Source organism: Hyposmocoma kahamanoa, unplaced genomic scaffold, assembly GCF_003589595.1.
Source record: "Hyposmocoma kahamanoa isolate Upper Pololo Valley unplaced genomic scaffold, ASM358959v1 87, whole genome shotgun sequence".
Taxonomy (NCBI): Eukaryota; Metazoa; Arthropoda; class Insecta; order Lepidoptera; family Cosmopterigidae; genus Hyposmocoma; species Hyposmocoma kahamanoa.
The window spans coordinates 1,168,017-1,187,107 of NW_020654422.1; the positions used below are offsets into that span (position 1 = coordinate 1,168,017).

At 35.2% G+C, this 19,091-nt stretch overlaps 1 protein-coding gene across 1 annotated transcript in view; it reads right to left on the reverse strand.

The window, feature by feature from the left end:
- Positions 1–3,276, reverse strand: part of LOC113235271 (DNA-binding protein D-ETS-4-like) — a 42,220-nt gene extending 38,944 nt beyond the window's left edge. Inside the window, exon 1 of the mRNA XM_026470919.1 lies at positions 3,015–3,276. Coding sequence (XP_026326704.1) covers positions 3,015–3,053 — 39 coding nt within the window. The 5' untranslated portion in view covers positions 3,054–3,276. The remainder of the gene's footprint in view (positions 1–3,014) is intronic.
- Positions 3,277–19,091: the final 15,815 nt, after the last annotated feature.

Below are 19,091 nucleotides of genomic sequence, written 5' to 3' on the forward strand. Positions count from 1 at the left end.
GCTTACCATTAGGCGCACGACTTGTTCGTCCTGTCACTTGGTCTCATAAAAAAACTATTGTGACAGAAAGAACTTTATGAAAATATTAGAAATAGAAAAACATCTCCTCAAAAGCTATAACACAATAATGTTTTCCTTTTGTTTATTTTTAGAAATACAAAATGCAAGAGGCAATGCATTAATTTTTATTCATTTAACATAAATTGAATTTGTAATGCTAAAGTAAAAATGTTTTGTTTATTTAAATTCCCTCTCAAAAACACTCTAGGGGTCAGATTGTGAATTGCACGTTGTGAAGTGTTAAATACAATCCGTTGCCATGAAAAAAATATCTAATACTAACGCTACAGTTAGGGAGTTTCCATACTAACCGACACAAAACCACATTAAGCTGATCAGAAAGATCTTTATGGCTATGTTATAAGAGCGAAAAAGAACTGCGTTTCGCTCCGACAGTTCGAGCGGAAGCCAAAGCTTTTTCAGCGTAGCTCATGCCGATTCCCATAAATTAACAGAGATGGCCTTGGACAAGCGCCCGGATTTTAACCCGACGCTTTGTTGTTTGTGTTTGTTATTACGGATTAAATCGGGTTAAAATCCATTATGCCCAAACTTCGAAGGCAAAAACTATGTATATATATATTTAAATATCTGTTGTAAATCGAGTATTGTTAAAATTTAATGACGTTTATTGAATCGGTTCACTGGTAAATTGCACTGAAATAAATCGATACAAAAAATCGTTAGATCGTATCGTATCGTAAAAATGGAATCTTAATGTACATCCTTGGTAGCGAGAATCTACAAATTGCAAGGTGGGTATTGTATGGAGTTGCCTCTTTTTCGTCTAAAAATTATATTTTACATCGAAATGTGTAATAAGTATGGAATTATACCGAATTCCGTGTTCGCCGTTTCCATCCCCGATTTTGGGCAGAAATGGAAATGGCAATTTAAACCCGGCTTTGTGGGTAAAAATCCGGTTAAAATCCGGGCGAGTTGATAGTCCATCTCTGTTAATAAATGCAGTGACTCCTTTAGTCAAAAGAGGGACGGCATTTTACTTACGAGATATTAGAAAACAAACATTGACGCTACCGAAACGCTGTGGGTGGATAAATAGTGTGTTTTTGTTTTCTTTTTATTTTCAAAGATGCGTAGGACAAGAAATCTGGATCATTGCCAGAGGAACATTTTCATTCAACAAATAAACTCATTATTTTCATTCACATAACGCTGCTCCTAAATTTATTAATAGGCCAATATTATGCGTGCTCGGTATAGAATGCGATAGTAGCAGTAGAAACACTTTGTGAAAGAGTTCGGTAAGGAAAGTGGATACTGGCACCATGTCTTATTCTGCCACCATACAGTAATGTGAGCATTACTGCTTTGAAAGGTAAGGGTGCTGGTGCAATTATAGGCACATGAGACTTGTTAACTTTACGTCTCAGGGTGACGGGCGCAGTGGTAGTAAAGATGTTTGCAATTAACTGTTATGCACGGGCGTGTCGCTTACCACCACGAGCACGCCTTGTTCGTCCCGTCACTTGACTATCATAAAAAGAATGATGTTTCCGAAATTTAAATTTCTTATTATCATTTGGTTTTTTAAATGAAGAAAAGCGTTGTGACATGCCATGTGACGTTCCTGACGCTTATTGAGTAATGTAGTGAACAATAGCTTAATACCTTCTCCATAGATTCACACACAATGCATGCAATATTTCAGTATTCTGCATTATCATTATCAATTTAAACAGCTTTCAGTAATATCGTTACGTGATAATAAGATTATATAGAAGGTTCGTGCGTATATGTAGAATTATGAACTGCGCAGTTGTACATACGAAACATCATCATCTGTCTCGCTCTCTTATCTAACTTTTACTCGTACTATCTCTGTTTATCGTTAAATTTATTATTATAAATACTCAGATAATGCTATCGTTTTACTTGTTTGTTTAAACCTTTTTTTGCGATAATGTTTTATATAGGTTTACATCACCGTTTTAAATAAATGACGGGTGGTGGTTTTTGGTCATTATTTATTATTAATGTATCGCCTTTAGACAGTTGATTGAAGATATCATTAAGCTGTAGAGAGATTAATGGCTCATTAGATATCTAATATAAATTCATTAGCGTTATGAATTTAGTTCGAAGTTCAAACGGACGAATCACATGTATTTATTATCACGAGAAATACAATTCGAAATTTAAATTACCCAATCACATGAATGCTAGACACTTCGAGACAGGCTTGTGACCAGTTTGACAACAGCATACTGAACTGCATACATATTATAATAATAAGGTCTATAAAATAATAGGACCTACAATGTAATAAGGCCTAAAATAGAGAGGGCCTAATAAAAACAGTAATGTGAAATTTTGTCTGACATTCTTTGCATGATGAACTGGTGAGTCAGTCGATAGTTCTCTTCTGAACGTAGGTCTGTCTGGTACAGTAGATTTATAATCATCGTTTAGCAATCTGTAATATTTCCCGAATTTTTAGAACACCCTCCGAAAACGTTAAACATTCTGGGTGTTATGGTATGCTTTTCGTAAAATTAACATCTCCAAAAATATTTCTAAAATGGCCCTGCAAATCAATTACTGCACGGGTGCTTCGTTTTAGCGCTCACTTCTCGGTAGAATCAATCTTCACGTTTATTTACCTTCTAATGAAGCTATTTTAAGTTTGGTCACAGCCCAACCACATGCAATGAATGCTGAGCATTTACATAGTATACTAAAAGTGTTTTATATTGTGAAAAACCATTCACGTTTTATGCAAATACATCGAGCGCCGAGCGAAAACTAGAAAGTCAACGCACACGCACGCACGAACGTACAGACGTACCTAACCTGTGTATGTGTACAGCGTTTCATAATTCAAAGCATGCTGTGGATTGTAGACAAACAGGTGCATTAATTTAATCTATAAATATTAAATTCTCTTTGGAATCTTTATAAGGAAAAAGTTCATAGAAAAAAAGAAAACGTACCGTATCAGCGTCTTCAACAAAACCAGACTCCCACAACATGTTCTCGTATAAACAGTACGTTACACGTCACTTTAGCAAACGGTTGAGTGTTTGGCGAAAAAATATTTTAGTATTTCAATGTAAACAATTTAGTTCATGTCCGCAATTGTTTACAGTCAGAATTCGCATCCCGTGACGTCGAGAGAGGGCACTAGGAAACTTAAGCGTGCGCGCGACTGTAGCCGTAGCGGAGTCTCGGAGCCGTATGCGCTAGCGCTGACGGCCGAATGATCGCGAACCCCTCCGGACGCCACCGAAGTTGTCCGACCGCGTCGACCTACTTAGCTCTACTTCGAAACGCCAAGTGGTCGAGTAGTTTTTTCTTGCATTTTCCGATTGAATTCAAGGTACCTTTATTCCTGTTGCAAAAAACATATTTAAGTTGATTTCCTTTCTACCTTTCGTACTTTATTAAGATGGCTACTTAAATTTTTTATCTACTCAATGTAACGTGTTCTGAACGGGAGGTGTTATAATAAGCTTTATAAAAGTATCCAACTTTGCCAAAGTACCTACAACGTATTCAATTTTCTTTCTAAAAGTATTTTTTTATTTTACGACTATGTACTAAAACAAGCTTTCATTTCATTCGCAGATTATAAACAAGTCTGTTACATATTCGCCGACAATTAACACATGCACACCTATATAATTTACATAATAGAGTGGTAGATAATACGACTAAGGACCACTCGTTGATGTCTTTTGTATGATGTATATTTTGCTCTGGTCTATTCACATTTATGTACATGTGTATATAGGTACTATTATATGTATATAAATTTACCTATGATGTGTATCCCGAGGCCTGTTTCATTCGAAAGTCACATTCACGTCCATAACGAAATGTCAAATCCTATCATTAACTTACCAATAAATTAATCATCATGTAAATTACACTTTTGCATGCTGTTTATTATATGTGAAACAAGATTGTATTGGCACTGTTTTTTTGTTTGTTACACCTACACCTGACACCACTATTTAAGAAAACTTTTTTGTACCAACATACCAAGTGACTGGACAAGTCATGCGCCTGGTATAAAGTTAAATAACCGAATTGTTACTATTATATTCGGTTGGCTAAAAATCCTGTGAAAAGCAATAAAAAATATAAACATCAAACTTTAATCAATTATATGTATATTGGCCATGTTGATCTACAGCCTTTTGTAATTTTAGAATTTCCTTTTCGTAAAACTTCCTGTCTTATCAAATACAGCTCCAAGAGTTTTTGATGGTCTCTTTGTTATAAAAGTCGTGTCCATTCAAAGAATTTTGTAGAGGCCGAAGCAAGTGAAAATCTGAAGGGGCGTGTTTTAGCGGCTTTATAAAAATGTGTGTTGTTTGGCATTATCACGATAAAATAGATTTACCAGTTCTGGGAGATTTTCATGAATTATAAACTTAAAACTCTCTCGCCTATTCTTTAAATGCACGCTAAAATATTATTTTTCAAATGACATTTTTCATAACAGACAAATCGAGCCATTACCGCCGACTTAAGGTAAGCGACAAAAAAAAAATTACAGGAGAGGGTTTTTTTATATATTTCTACTTTTGATGTGATTAGTACTAAATTGAATTTTAATATATAATAATGATTTCGTCGCGTAAACAAGTCTGCTGTCCGCGAGCACGTCATGGATAAATCTACACATACAATGAAATTTGACAAAGCCCAGGTCCTTGCAAAAGCAGTCCGTTATATACCCAGGATGCTGCGAGAGGCCATTAAAAATAAAAAAAATTCGAAGAATGATTAAATTGAATTGGAAGATTATTTCTTCGTACCATCAGTATGGGATCCAGTATTTCCTGTGATGAAAAATCCCAAACAAACATAAGACGGCAGTACCAATTAATATGTTTTAATTTATTCTAATTTCCATTATTACTTAATAATAAATTTAACTTAGTAAAAAATCATATTGTTACAATAAAATAATTTGTAAAATAATGTAAATTGGATTTTTTTTTCTGTAAAATTAAAAATAAGGTATTTATTTAATCACTTTTGTAACTATAGTGAAAAAATAGTGTTGTTTGCATTAATATTAGACATAACTCGTTGATGACTGTACCACCTCAGTTAACCGTGACTGTGGGAACTGTAAAGAGCCCGAAACGTTGTTGGTTTGTTTGAAAAACAAATATATGCGATTTAAATCCGGAAAAAAATTGTTTCATTTCCTATGTGTAACAATCGCGAAAACCTAAGAACTCGATAATAATGATTTTTTAACCGGTTGTGTAACAGCCAAAATTATTTTTAAAACAATGGCGCCTTTTTTGGCGCTTACAATATTTTTGCTATCTCTGTCTAAGATTATTGAGGCTTTCATACCGACGCTTCAAAGGCAAAATGGGATAAGCGACACTTTTGGTCATATTGAGTTATGTGTACCGTTGGAATCAGCTAATGTTTCTGATTCCAGTGTCCAGTTTAGTAGCGGTAGAGCTCCTTGTAAAAGAGTTCATCCAGGATAGTAATACCACCTTACCTATTTCTGCCGCCAAGCAGTAATATCAGCATTACTGTATTACGGTTTAGAAGGGTAAGGGTGCTGGTGAAATTACAGGCACTTGGGACTTGTCAACTTATGTTTCAGGGTGACGGCCGCAATGGCAGCGCCTTTCTTATCTTTGCGATTTAAAGCTCTGAGTAACTGCAACTGTTATGGATAGGCGTCTAGCTTACCATCAGGTGCACGACTTGTTCGTCCCGTCACTTAATATAATTTAAAAAATCCAACGATATATACATATAACTCAATATGATCCAAAAGTGTCGCTTATCACATTTTGCCTTTCAAGAGTCGAGATGTTTAAGTCAACAATTGCAATTAAAAATATGCAGCAAGATGCAACGTTTTTTGCCACCTTGCTTAATGTTTGTAGTAAAGGACGAAATTGCGATATGCACTATGTTGGTTGCGATAATAAGCTGGGTCGCTTACGTCATGATTTTTTAACATTGATTCTATCGTTTACACTAAAATATAAAAAAAAAACTGTTGAGCCAACGATAAACTTAGTTTTTGCTATAATTTCTATTTTATTTGATTTTGGCGAGAAATGTAACATTTAAAAAGTCCTTATGATGACAAAAACCGTACCGGACTTTCTGGTCAACCCATAATTATTAAATAGTGGTGGTAACCTAGAAGGAGAGCAGCAGTAGAGCTTCTTGTGAAAGAGTTCGTAAAGGGAAATACGGCCACCTAATTTATTTCTGCCGCCAAGCAGTAATGTGACCATTACTGCATTTCTGTTTTGCTAGTGAAATTATAGGCACATGGGACTTTTGAACTTGTCTCAGGATGACGGGCGCAGTGGTGGCCACAAAGATCTTTGCGATTAAACCGCAACTGTCTACTTAAGTTCTACTTAAGTTTTAATTATAGTGACCCTCTCTATCAACCTCTTGGTTACGCGAGGGCACTATAACCTGTGTAAGTACAGGGACCTTATAACTTCAGGTCCTAACCCCGGAACAGCCTGTGGACAAGGTTGTAACAGACCATCGTCACAGATTTCATCCGGATCTCAATGATCTTGTGCTTCAGGTAAGCAGTCCCGGATGCACGTACAGCACCGTCCCTATGTCCAGAGCTGTTGGCACGCTGACTTCTCATTGTGCATTGCACAACTACAATTGCCATACTGGCTTTTACCTATGCTTAATTGGTATTAATTTGGATGCTTTACTATCCAAATTAATACTCTTGATAAGAAATTTGAAATAAATAAACAGTTTTGTCATCTCTTGAATAATCTTATATAAAGTCTTTGTAAGATACGAGATTGAGAATAAAAAGCATCGATTTGCTTGAAAACGCAATGCGTTCTCAGCACTAATTTTCTTTAGAACTCATACCAACTTCTTATATTCAATGGAATAACTACTAGTACTAGCTTTTTCGATTCGATTCTTCGTGGGTCTAACGTCGTTAGTTGATCATTCATTGACGTATTGCTGCATGCCTTACTACGGGCCTCAGTAGGTCATGAATTCAGGAAGTAGAATGATTGTGTAATATGTTTAGATTAATAAGCATAACAATAAATTCAAAGACATCTAACAGGTACTCTACACGGAACCTTCAGTTCATTTGAATAGTACGCACTACAATTCTAAGAAAATACTACAATGACCCCGTCAAATTTGATCGATCGAGTTAATGCCCAAGGCTATCCCTTACCACTGTATTGGTATATAGAGATTAATAAGCTATTATACTTTTTCCATAAAATAATGTTTGCATGTTTGTATTTTTTCGTATAATTTAAAATAGTCATGAAGGTGTTGTCGACAGTTTTATCGACTGATTGTGAAATGAGATACAGATTTTCAGAAACAAATGAGTAGTAAATGTCATAACGTTCGAACGATTATTGAATTACCGCCTTCTTTCTTCTTATTTTGATAATTGGTATCGAAAACAATTCCTGAAGTATGACGTGTATTATTATTGTACAGTTCCTAAAATTCAATTTGTTTTGGAATGAAACTAGTTCGGCCATTATAGTGTAAGCGTAATCCATATTCAGTTGATAGTCGAGAGAATAATTTATTGACTGCAATTAGTAGCTGCTAGCAAGCTGGCAACCCTTTTGTGCACGAAACTGGAATTTTACTTCATCTTGGATAAAAATAGTATAAAAAAAAATGTGGCGGCGTACGTGTGTAGTGGACACATTATACATGTAAATTTCGGCACAGTAATTCAAGAAGAAAAGGTCTTTGGGCTGCAAAATTCAATATCATACTGTTTAAAAACATTACACCATAAAATGAAGAAAATTTATTTTGATTATAGCCCATGTTTGACAACGCCGTTGACTTTAATTACAACATTGGATTAGTATATTGTATTACTTTTATCTTTTACAATTACGTCAATTAAACGTTGTTTAAAAGATTTATTTCCAAACACCAATAATATACATGTAAAATCTTGACAGTTCTTTTCACGTCAATGACCATGTTTCATTTTTATATTTTTCATCCCAATATTCCCATTATGTAGGTAGTAGTATTTGGTATTCAGGTGATTCCGCAAAACCACCAGAATACACGTACAGTCACATTCACCAAGCCACCTTCTTAGTGGCTTGGTGAATGATATGTATTGAAGGAGGCCCACATCATCCTGCAAGACAAATTATATAAGCATTGAGGTGGATATTTGATTTAATGGTAGGTATACTGCTTGGAAAAAAAGGTACGACTCCTTTTGACCGCCGTCAGTTCCCGAACTTAGACATTTAATTCGTTTGTTTCTTTTTTATGAGTGACACGGGACGAACGAGTCGTGCGCCTGGTGGTAAGTGACACGCCTGCTCCTAAAAGGTTGCACTCAGAGCTTTAAATTACAAAGATTTGAGGGGCACTGTCACTGCGCCCGTCACCCTCAGACGTAAGTTGTCTAGTCTCATTATTTATAATTTTTTTTTTAAGTACAGCCAAGAGCACATCAAGTCTGAAGCTTTGAATATTTCAAACCGTTCTTATAGCAAGCAGTATATAGTCCAGTTGAACAATTAGTTGTGACGCTCTCGCTGACCTGCTCTGTGAGGCACTACATGATGAGGTCACGAGCTCGATTCGAAGGACCAATATTTGAAATGACCTTTTCTAACTTGGTTCTGTTCTTTAGCGTGAAACACACAGAGAGCGGGTGCGAGTTGAGTGTCTTGTCGTCCATATAAATACACGGAATTAGACCCGTCGCGGTCCCGACCCGACCCACACCTGACCCGTACCCGCTCTCTGTATGTTTCACGCTTTATAATGTTCAAAGTAATGCCCCCAAAGTTACTTTCGTTGTTCTTGTGCTGGTAGTAAAAGCGATTTCCTAGTGTGAAACTAGGTAGTTTAGTTTATAATTATAAGCCTTAAGAGATAAGCTTTACGTGCTATTTACTCTTTACGAACGCCAGCTGATACTATTTTAAGATTCATATCTTGAAATAGTATTAATTTCGTAATCGAGTTTCTATAGTAACTTAAAATCCGTATGAAATATATCCGCAACGAAGCGATGTCGTTCGTAATTAAAAAAATACATCCGAGGTAAAAGCCCAATGATAAATATTCACATGTGACGTTTCACTGGCAATGATAGTTTATAACGGATTTTTTAGAAGGGAAGTGTAATAAGTGTACTCCAAGCGTGAAATACAACTGAAATGCGAATGTAAGGTACCTTCAGCATATTTACTCTTCTGGGGTGCACGACAGGAGCCTCCCAATAGGATTAAACATTACTATTCCCTATAACTTTAAAGCTCAGGCCACACAGAGGTGGTATAGCGGAAAAAACGGTCCGGGGGCAAACCTGCGGGAAGCGAATGCGTGTCGGGGCGTACCACACAGCAATCCCAAGCGTGGTTCGCGGCGGAATAGCGAACGAAGGCGGCCAGTTGACATCAAAAGCAGCCACGGTTCAATTTCTACACAGATTTTAAAGAAAGCACTACGTCTCTGTCCGATAAAGATAAAACAACGTCGGAGCCCGCTAAAGCTACGCTCTGGTTTCAATGTGATAGGGTTCATAAAAACTCGAACATTACAAAAATTTCCACGCCCGGAACGCTCCCTCTCCAGCCTCTATATAGCCAGAGCATTAGACCTTTTTGTGTACCACATAGTGCAATAAACGACACGATTATGACTCTGACTACGTTAGGCGTATCGTGGGTATAATCAGTAAAATCTTACGCCCATAGGCAAATCTTTACACCACGATGACAAGAATGTCCCATAGTTTTGGGCTGCAAGTCTATGCCATCTATACGATAAGAAAAAGATTGTTCTGGAAGCAGAGTCCACATCACCGATACTTGCATGGATTGACGTGTACTTCGCACACTGTATATCCAAGGATTTAGATCTATTTACTATAGGGAAACTCCTATATAGATACTACTACTATGTATTATACTTTTAATATAACATACTCTATAACATGACAGACTATGCAATGGGTGCACGAAAATATGAAGTACCTTACGCAGATAGACAAATATTTTACAAAGATGGTGCATGCCATCAATACGATAAAAAGAAGACTATAATATACGTGTCACAACTTTATTACTCCTCAAAATCTGCGATATTGTGGTCGACCAGTTGGAGTCCCGCCACAATGTGAATTCTAATTCATTTGTGGTGAGAGTGCCAACTCAACATCTGTCGACCTTCATGAAGGAGGAATTTTGGCCGTGGTTTCCGAGGACGGTTACCGAACACCCACGTTGCGTTACACGTCGCATTCCATACGTATAAATAAATAAATACTGTTTTATTTATTATTATATATGTTAGTATAAAAGGTATGTATTTATGGGTCTTTGTAACATGATCATAAATAAATAAAAATAATATAGTCCTAGAAATTAACATATTAATTAATAGTATCATATCAACCTCTGGTAGCTGTAAAGGTACCTGGTTGAATGCACTAAATACATAGATTTCTCACAGATGGCGCTACGGCAAAAAAGCCGTTAACACCATAAACAAAGATCTGTAACAAAACGCATAGAAAAATTTGTAAGGCTCGTAGCTCAATTTGTAGCTCAGTACGTAGACTCGGTCGCCCTGTTATGGTACAAACGCAGGTACAAGTCTGTCAAATCTCAAGAATTTTTCTTTGTGTTCGACCTTTGTATTCATAATTGTAGCGCCCTACATTTTTGAACCTACATTGAAATATCAATTACGTATGTCTAATATCAACTATATGAAAAGGGCTGTTGGCACGTCGGGTGCAATAGAATAATGCCTTTAGGATGTTGATGGGGCTTCATCGACACTGCAGCGCATCCGAAATGTTCGCGGAAACGCACCAGTAAACAAACAGCTTCCATATTTAGACGGATTCGGAACAGCACCATCGGCTTCAGAATGAAGGCGTCATTTAGAAATAGGCCTGATTGTCCTTTTCACAAGCCTTGGATCGAGAACCCTAAAAAATATTTGAAATTAGGTTGTGATATTAAGATTAACATAATTTTAAGATTTTTACTAACTCTATGAATTAATAAGTCCGAAATAAAAAAAGTTTATTATTAACGTCATTCACATAAATGATAATTTCGAAATGTGAATTTCCTAAAACCGTTAACTCATACAGTACCATTAATTAATTTCACATTTACGAGTGATACAGGAATATTGGAAAGCCCGAACGATTAAAAAAGCCGGTCAAGAGCGAGTGCATGCACGCAGAGGGTTTCGTACGAAAACGTAAGCGAAACTTAATGACTTTCATAATCACCATACATCATAGATTATTTGGTCTCAGACTTCTTTTTAAGGGTACAATAATACATAATACCTTTTTTAACCGACTTCAAAAAGGAAGAGGTTCTCAATTCGACGGCTTTTTTTTATGTGTATGTTACACAGTTACTCCGGCATTTGTGAACCGATTCTGATGTTTTTTTTTTGATGACAACAAAAAAAATTGTTCATGACAGTTTCAGTTCCACTCAAAGCTATAAACAGCAAAGATCGGAGGGGACCTACCACTGCACCCGTCACCCTGAAATGTAAGTTGACAAGCCCCATGTGCCTGTAATGTCACCAGCACCCTTACAATAATGCTCACATTACTGTTGGCGGCAGAAATAGGTAAGGTGGCAGTACTTGAAATCTTTCACAAGGAGCTCTGCTGCTTCTAAATCTACCTAATTTAAAAATAATAGACGACCATTTTGAAATATAAAATGTACATAGGAAATGCACTTTTTATATTTGTCACAAAGTGGCATTAAACGTTAGAAAGAATCTGTTAAAAACATTGACTTACAATTATATGGACGTCGGGTCCGCGCTAAAAAGTGTCCGCACTTGTGAGGCGCTAAAATCGTATACAGAGCGCGACACTCCACTTTAGTCTTCATTTGTTCTACGGACAGCGCGATACTGCGATGACATAACAATTTAAATTTCGAATAGGTTGACTTGGGACATTTTTTTCGTGGTTTTTGTATTAGACCCGTCGTCCATTTATTTGTAAGTCAATGGTTAAAAAACAAGTATTTGCTCATTTTTTTAAAATTGTGCTTTTTTTCGCCATTTTGCAAAGCGAAACATAATATACAAAAGAGTGTCACTAATTTTGAAAAAAGAATAAACAACGAATGCGTCACGATAGTGACTAGCATCATTTTTTAATTGTGATAGTCAAAAGAGATTACTTTTCAGCAACCCCTCGTAATTCTAAATTTGAAGTTAAACTTCACCACCAAAGTATCAGGACCCTAAACCCAGTTTTCAGAACAATCACACTTAAATGCGAATCAAAAATGGTAAAACATGTCCAATTTAATCTGGCATCTGAAATTACACGTTTATAACCTTGACAAAGTATAGGAAACTGCAATTAAATTACATAAAAGCTACAGGTAAATGTAATTGTCATGAATCTTATCCCTTTGTCTTAAGAACGACATTTGCATAAAAGTTGGGCTTGATTCCTTTGTTACAACAATCTATTTTATGGTCGTTTGCGGTTTGTAAAACAGTAAAAGTCAAACTTGGTTGATATTTACTACCTGTCGGGTACACAATATATTATATCTATATGTATCTTAAATAAGCCAATAAGTACGTCGCAGTCTGAGAGCATGTCATGGATAAACTTACACACTTAATTAAGTTCGATAAACCTTTTTTGCAAGGACCTGTCCTTGCAAAAAAAGTGCGTTATCTATCCAGGATGCTTGCGCGAGGCCATTGAAATTAAAAACTTTCCTAATTTCAATTGAGAAGATGGTTTCTCCGTATCACCAGTTTGGGATCCAGTATTTCCCATGATGAAAAATCCTAAACAGACATAAGACTGCATAATAGGTTTTAATTTACTATAATTACCAAATTAATAATTAGAAAAATTAAAAACCAAAACAAATATCTGCAACAGGCAAACAGAAAAATTCGTAAGGTCCACTGGTTCCGTGCAGTGGCACTGCAACTGTTATGGACAGGCGTGTAGCTTACATCAGGCACACGACTTGTTCGTCCAGTCACTTGAGATTATAAAAAAAAGGTAAGGTGGCAGTACTTCCCTGGACGAACTCTTTCACAAGAAGCTCCAAACACATATGTATTATACTGCTACTAAATACATACGTATGATACACATATGATCACATTTTTTTTTATTGTAATACTGTGCAAAATATTGAAACCCGTCGTGTTGTTTACTGTCCACAAGTTCAATTTCAAGTCATAATTTTTGCTCCAGTACACTTAATGCCCTTACAAAGTGGGTACGATAAATACGCACATCAAAACATGATGGGTCTCATCAATAAATGCGCATGTCGTCTCATTGAGGGTAATATTCTAGTACACTCATGCACTGAATTAGGCAATACTTGGGAAGATTTCTCTGCAGTGCTAATCTTAGTATATAATCTTGTAGACAATTTATTGCTTGTATACAAGTGAAATGAATTAATCGACATTCACGTATAAGTGGAGCTGTCGTGGTGTTAAATCTTGTATTAACATACGTATGTGTAAAGATTAGGTAAGATGCCATTGATAGCGTTGGACCATTTTTGTGTATTTTCTAAAATGCGTTATTAAGTTGTAATCAAAAATTGTATTAACTTTTAATTGATTATTACAATATGTGAACTTGCAATTGGGACATTTTATTCATTTCATTTGAATGGTAGCAGCCTTAGACTTGAAGACGTATGAATTAAATTTGTTCATTGCAGTACAACAATGATTGCCCCGGTGGCCGAATGGTTACCATGCTGGACTGAAATATTTATGTGGCCTACATTTATTTATCTCGTGAGTTGGGTGTAATTTGTGGTTGTCTATGGGTGATACATGATTTGTCTTGTGCAGGGCTATGAGTGTGTGACTTATTATTATATGTGTATATTATTATTATTATTATATTGATAACCTGTTCTTTAGTTTTAATAAACTGTAAAAACTGTTATTTCATTGACAATGTTGACATTCATATGGTATACTAATTGTGCACTCAAGTGTAAACGTTTGAAAGTAATAATTGGGCTTGAGACAGCCCCAGGGCGACATTTGCTACGCATTACTTCCGATTTTGAAATATACCAGCTGCTTTGCATCATGATTCATGCTGTTTAGTTACATAGCCAGCTGGACAGGACAAGGCTGTGAGTTTGGTTCTTGACGTAGGTCGACATAGTTTCTGAAACTGAGTCATATATTATAGATTGTATTTTAATTCGTAATTTTTCGAGACTTATATAAAAGTCTAATTTTAAACGAGTTAAAAAAAAGGAGGTTCTCAATTCGTCTGTATTTTTTTGTCTGTATATTACGCGTTTACTCCGATATGTGAAGCAATTTCGATGACTCTTATTTTGTTAGAAAAGGGGTGCCCCATTAGTTATCCTATTCAAGTTTTAAGAATATATTTCACCCTTAGAGGGTGGCAAATAGGGGATGAATCCGGTTTAATGAAATTTTTCATAGATGTGTAATTCCAATGAAACTAAAACAGCGAAAACGAATAAGCATCATTCTCATCTATTGAGGTCGTTTTTTTTTTTTTTTTTTAAAAATACAATTTAATATTAAATTCTGTTTACTTACATCCCATTGAATAGTCTAGAATAATACATTGTACTTTTGACTTTCATTCTTATTGAAAGCACAATAAGAGAAATTAATTTGAATCTTAAATATTGGTTTTATAATATAATTTATTTTTTTGTGAAATTACTACACTTTATTCTAGTCAAATTCGTGTAGAATAAACATCGAGTATATAACCAGAAATAGAGACGAAATAAGGGCCATATATTCCTGGTAACACATTAGCGATACTCGTTTGCACTGAAATATAGACAGGCCAACTACTGGCCTGTGTGTACGACTTCGTATATTCCAAAAAATATTGTGTATTTATATCTGTATAATATCTCTTACAATGCCGTGCTGTTCTATTCGGTGGTGTGGAAAAAAACAGCAAAACATCTAATTGCAAAACAAACGGAATCACATTTCATCGGTAATTAAATATTAAATATATAATTTTGCAATTTTCGTCCATTATAGCAAAGCTCAAGTTAACTGGCCGATTTGAAGTGAAACAGTTGACGACACCCGTCAATTGTTTCGAACTCGGGTTAGCCAATCGGAGCGCAGTTATCACAGAATGATATGGCAGAATAGTTTTCAAACAAATCAAATGACATTTTGTCTCTATTTCTGGTTATGTACTCGACGAGAATAAATGTAAACAAAGATAAACATATGATATTCAGGGTTTTCACCTTAGACTGTTTTGCAATTACCACAATTCTGAAATTGTCATAACTGTAAAACAGTTTGAGGTGAATAGCCAAATCAAATTTATATATAAGATAAAAATAAGTTTCTTTGAAGATATTTTTCCCTGAAATTTGACTAGGCTATTGATAATGCTAATATTGAAGTTAGTTAGATTTATATGGCGAACGGCTATGGAGTGGAATTCCCTGCCTGCAAACTTATTCCCTGAACGTTATAACTTGGAACTTTTAAAGGCGAGAGTGAATAGGCATTACTTAGGTGTTATAACTCCATCATCGACCTCATCGTCACTTTCCATCAGGTGAGATGGATGAATAAAAAAAGTCAAGTCTGGGATTGAAGTTTCAAACCGCTAGTTAGTAATTTGAAATTAACCTAAAAATGACTAGTAATTTATTATTTATAAAACTGTATTATCCTTAATGATTTTTTTATTTGGAGGGATATATTGCAAACATTTGAGTTTGAGTAATTCAAGTTCAGAATCGAAAATTGATGATGGATGAGATATGCATTAAAGTAATATAAAATATAATTTTGATCTAGCAGCAAGTATAAATTGGTATCACAATTTTTAATTACCTTCTTCATAAACTACTTACTATTACTTTGTTTACTATGTTCGGCAGTGGACGTCTTCCGGCTAATGAGGGTTCATAAATCATATGTATCAATAGATATTTTGTAAACTTTGTAATAATTGACTAGCCTATCCATAATATTATCCTTACCGTGATACCATGAGTACCACGATTCCGTTTAACCAAGATAAACGACTCTTTTATGGCGAACTGTATACGTTTTAACAATAAGATTCCGGAGTATATATTAAGATTACCATTTCCTAAGTTTAAAAAATATGTTAAAAGTATTTTAATTGTAAAGTCATATTATAAAATTGAAGACTAAGGGGCGTATTCCAGAACTCTACTCAACTCAGGTCAGAACTTGAGTATTGCAGTGAGCACTGAAAATCATACTCAAGTCCTTGCCATTAGGGTCGTATTTTCAGTGCTTCAAATCATACTCAAGTCTGCTCAAATCCTGACTTGAGCATTGAGTACAGTTCTGGAATACGACCCTACGTGTTAGATAAAGATGTATGGAAAGACAACATGAGTCTAGATTCCACTCATAAAATATGATTCAAAGTGTATTGTATAGCATTTAAGTTTATTTGAAAAGAGCAATCCCTAGAGTTTCTTGTTCGTTCTTCTCAGGGGAAGTCGGCACAGTGAACGAGCAGTAGCTTAAAAAATTTACATATGGAATAAATGATTATTTGACTTTTACTTTGAATTTGGCTTTGTCTGTTTGTATTAGGTACTTTTACATAAGCAAATTACCTACTATTTAAATTCCAATTAAGCGAACAGGCCGTGGTCAGAGCTACCCTAGATAATGACCATTGACAAAGTTGATAAATGTTATTTACACCTGTCATTATTAGTTGCCAAGCAACGTGTTGTTATTGATATTCTGTATCGAATTTGGCTCTAGTTTGTTAACCGACTTCAAAAAAGGAAGAGGTTCTCAATTCGACCGCATTTTATTTTCCTTTTCTTTTTTTGTATGCATGTTACGTGATAAATCCGGTATTTGTGAACCGATTTTCATGATTCTTTTTTTGTTGGAAAGGGGGTACTTCCATAGTGGTCCCATTTTATTTTGAAGAAAGTCATCCACCTAGAAGAGTGGCTGTTCACGCATGAAGATTCATTTCTATAAATAGCGCCTAACTTTAATTTAGGAGCAATTACTTTAATGGTTGATTTTGCTATTTCTCCAATTCAAGGCGTTTTTCTCTCAATGTACTTTGAGTAGTGAGATATTTCAAAAAAATTAGCAAATAGACGTAATTCCACGTACTTTTGAGGTCGGTTTTTTTACTACTCTGTACTGAGGTTATTATAGGGTAAAGTTGCGTTAGTCATACCACCGCCTAAGTCGTACTCCAGCGATATCAAGTTTCACATGCGTGAGAAGTAATATCTAGTAATATAAATTTGAACTATTAAGTTAAGCGAGTAAGCAAAAACAAACCGGTGGCCGGCCGACATTCGTGTTGGGAAAAATATGAAAAAGTAAGTTTTTGCACTGTTTTCTTTAAAATGCAAAAACAGTGCAATTCAATCATTCACGAAGCTATTCCAAAGAGCAACATGGTGGTAAAGTTATTTGTTTGGCATTCGTCTATTTTTGACGTATTTTAGCATTTATTTAAACACAAGCAAACGGCAGATCTGTTTTTGATTTGAAATTTTGAAAGTGTCGTTGCTTATGTCGTACCCGTGGAAAATTCCTTAATCGTACCGGTACGACTTAGGAATTTATAAAAGTTATTTCTTAGTTTTTTCAGCTAAATAATATATTTGTGATATATGTGTTCAACAAAACGAATTTTGTAGTGCCTTTATTACATAATATACCTTTATTTGATTACCGAAGCGTGTTAATTTTATTTCATTAGAATTTGTAAGTTCATTATTTAATTAAATTTTATTTCAGAAACATTTACTTATAATTTTATTTTATTACAATTTATAATTTTATTTCACAAGAAATTATAATTTTATTTCATTACATTTCTTAATTCTATCTCTTAAGAGTTTAAAATTTTTGTTTTCTGTGTTCCCTTACACAAGAGATTTTGGGGTTGTTCTCTCCGTTCAAAAATATTAAGAATTATTTGATTTTAACCACCTTATACCTTAGTACCTGCTTCTAGATGTTAATTATTATTATGATCGCTTTTTTATTGGTACTGTACTATACAGTTTATGATGTCCTGACTGAAATGTTATTCTAAGTACGACTTAGGTTAAAGGTGGTACGAATTAGGCGACCAGGTGCCTAAATCGTACCAAAGGTGCTTTTTGAAAATCTTGTCAATTCCTGACTCAATAAACGTTTTCGATATTTTCATTAAAACCCATTGATAGTAATATAAATAAAGATCCTCTAGACGCTGAAGGTTTTGTTTAATTTAAATAACCTTAAATATTACAGCGGTTTTTTTTATGGGGTACTAACGCAACCTTACCGTATATCAACAAAGATCGAACACAAAGAAAAATTCCTTAAACCTGACAGGATGCGAACCTGCCTCGAATCGTAAACGTAATGCCTGACGTGCTCTAGAACGTTTTTTTTATGATACTGTAGTGTAGGCTCTACTCTATGAGTAGAACTACTGGATGAGTGAATATAGTTTTGTATTTAGAATGTGTTTAAAAAAATAGGGTAGAGAAAAGAACATCTTGGGAGATCTAAATGTAGCCTCAAGAAGTAAACATGTAAAAAATATAATAAATACCAAGTTATGAAGTAAATCCCAGTTTATATTTATAAAGTACCTCTCGCTACGCAACCTAAGCTACGTCTCAAGGTTACAATACCCAGTGACGGGACGAACAAGTCGTGCTTCTGCTGGTAACCGACGCTCCTGTCCATGATACTTGCGATGCTGCTCAGAGTTAAATCGCAAAGATCAGCTAGGCAGTAGAAATAAGTAAGGTGGCTTGGTGGTGGTACTTCCCTGGACAAACTCTTTTACAAGGAGGTTTACTGCTACTAAACTTCCCGTACAACTTTCCAAACTCTTGCCTTAAAACTTGCTTTAACGGCAAAAGACTACTGTAATAAACCCAGCATATCAAAATTCAAAAGTAAAGTATTAAATCTTCAACTCACATAAAACCAGACTTGTACAAAACCAG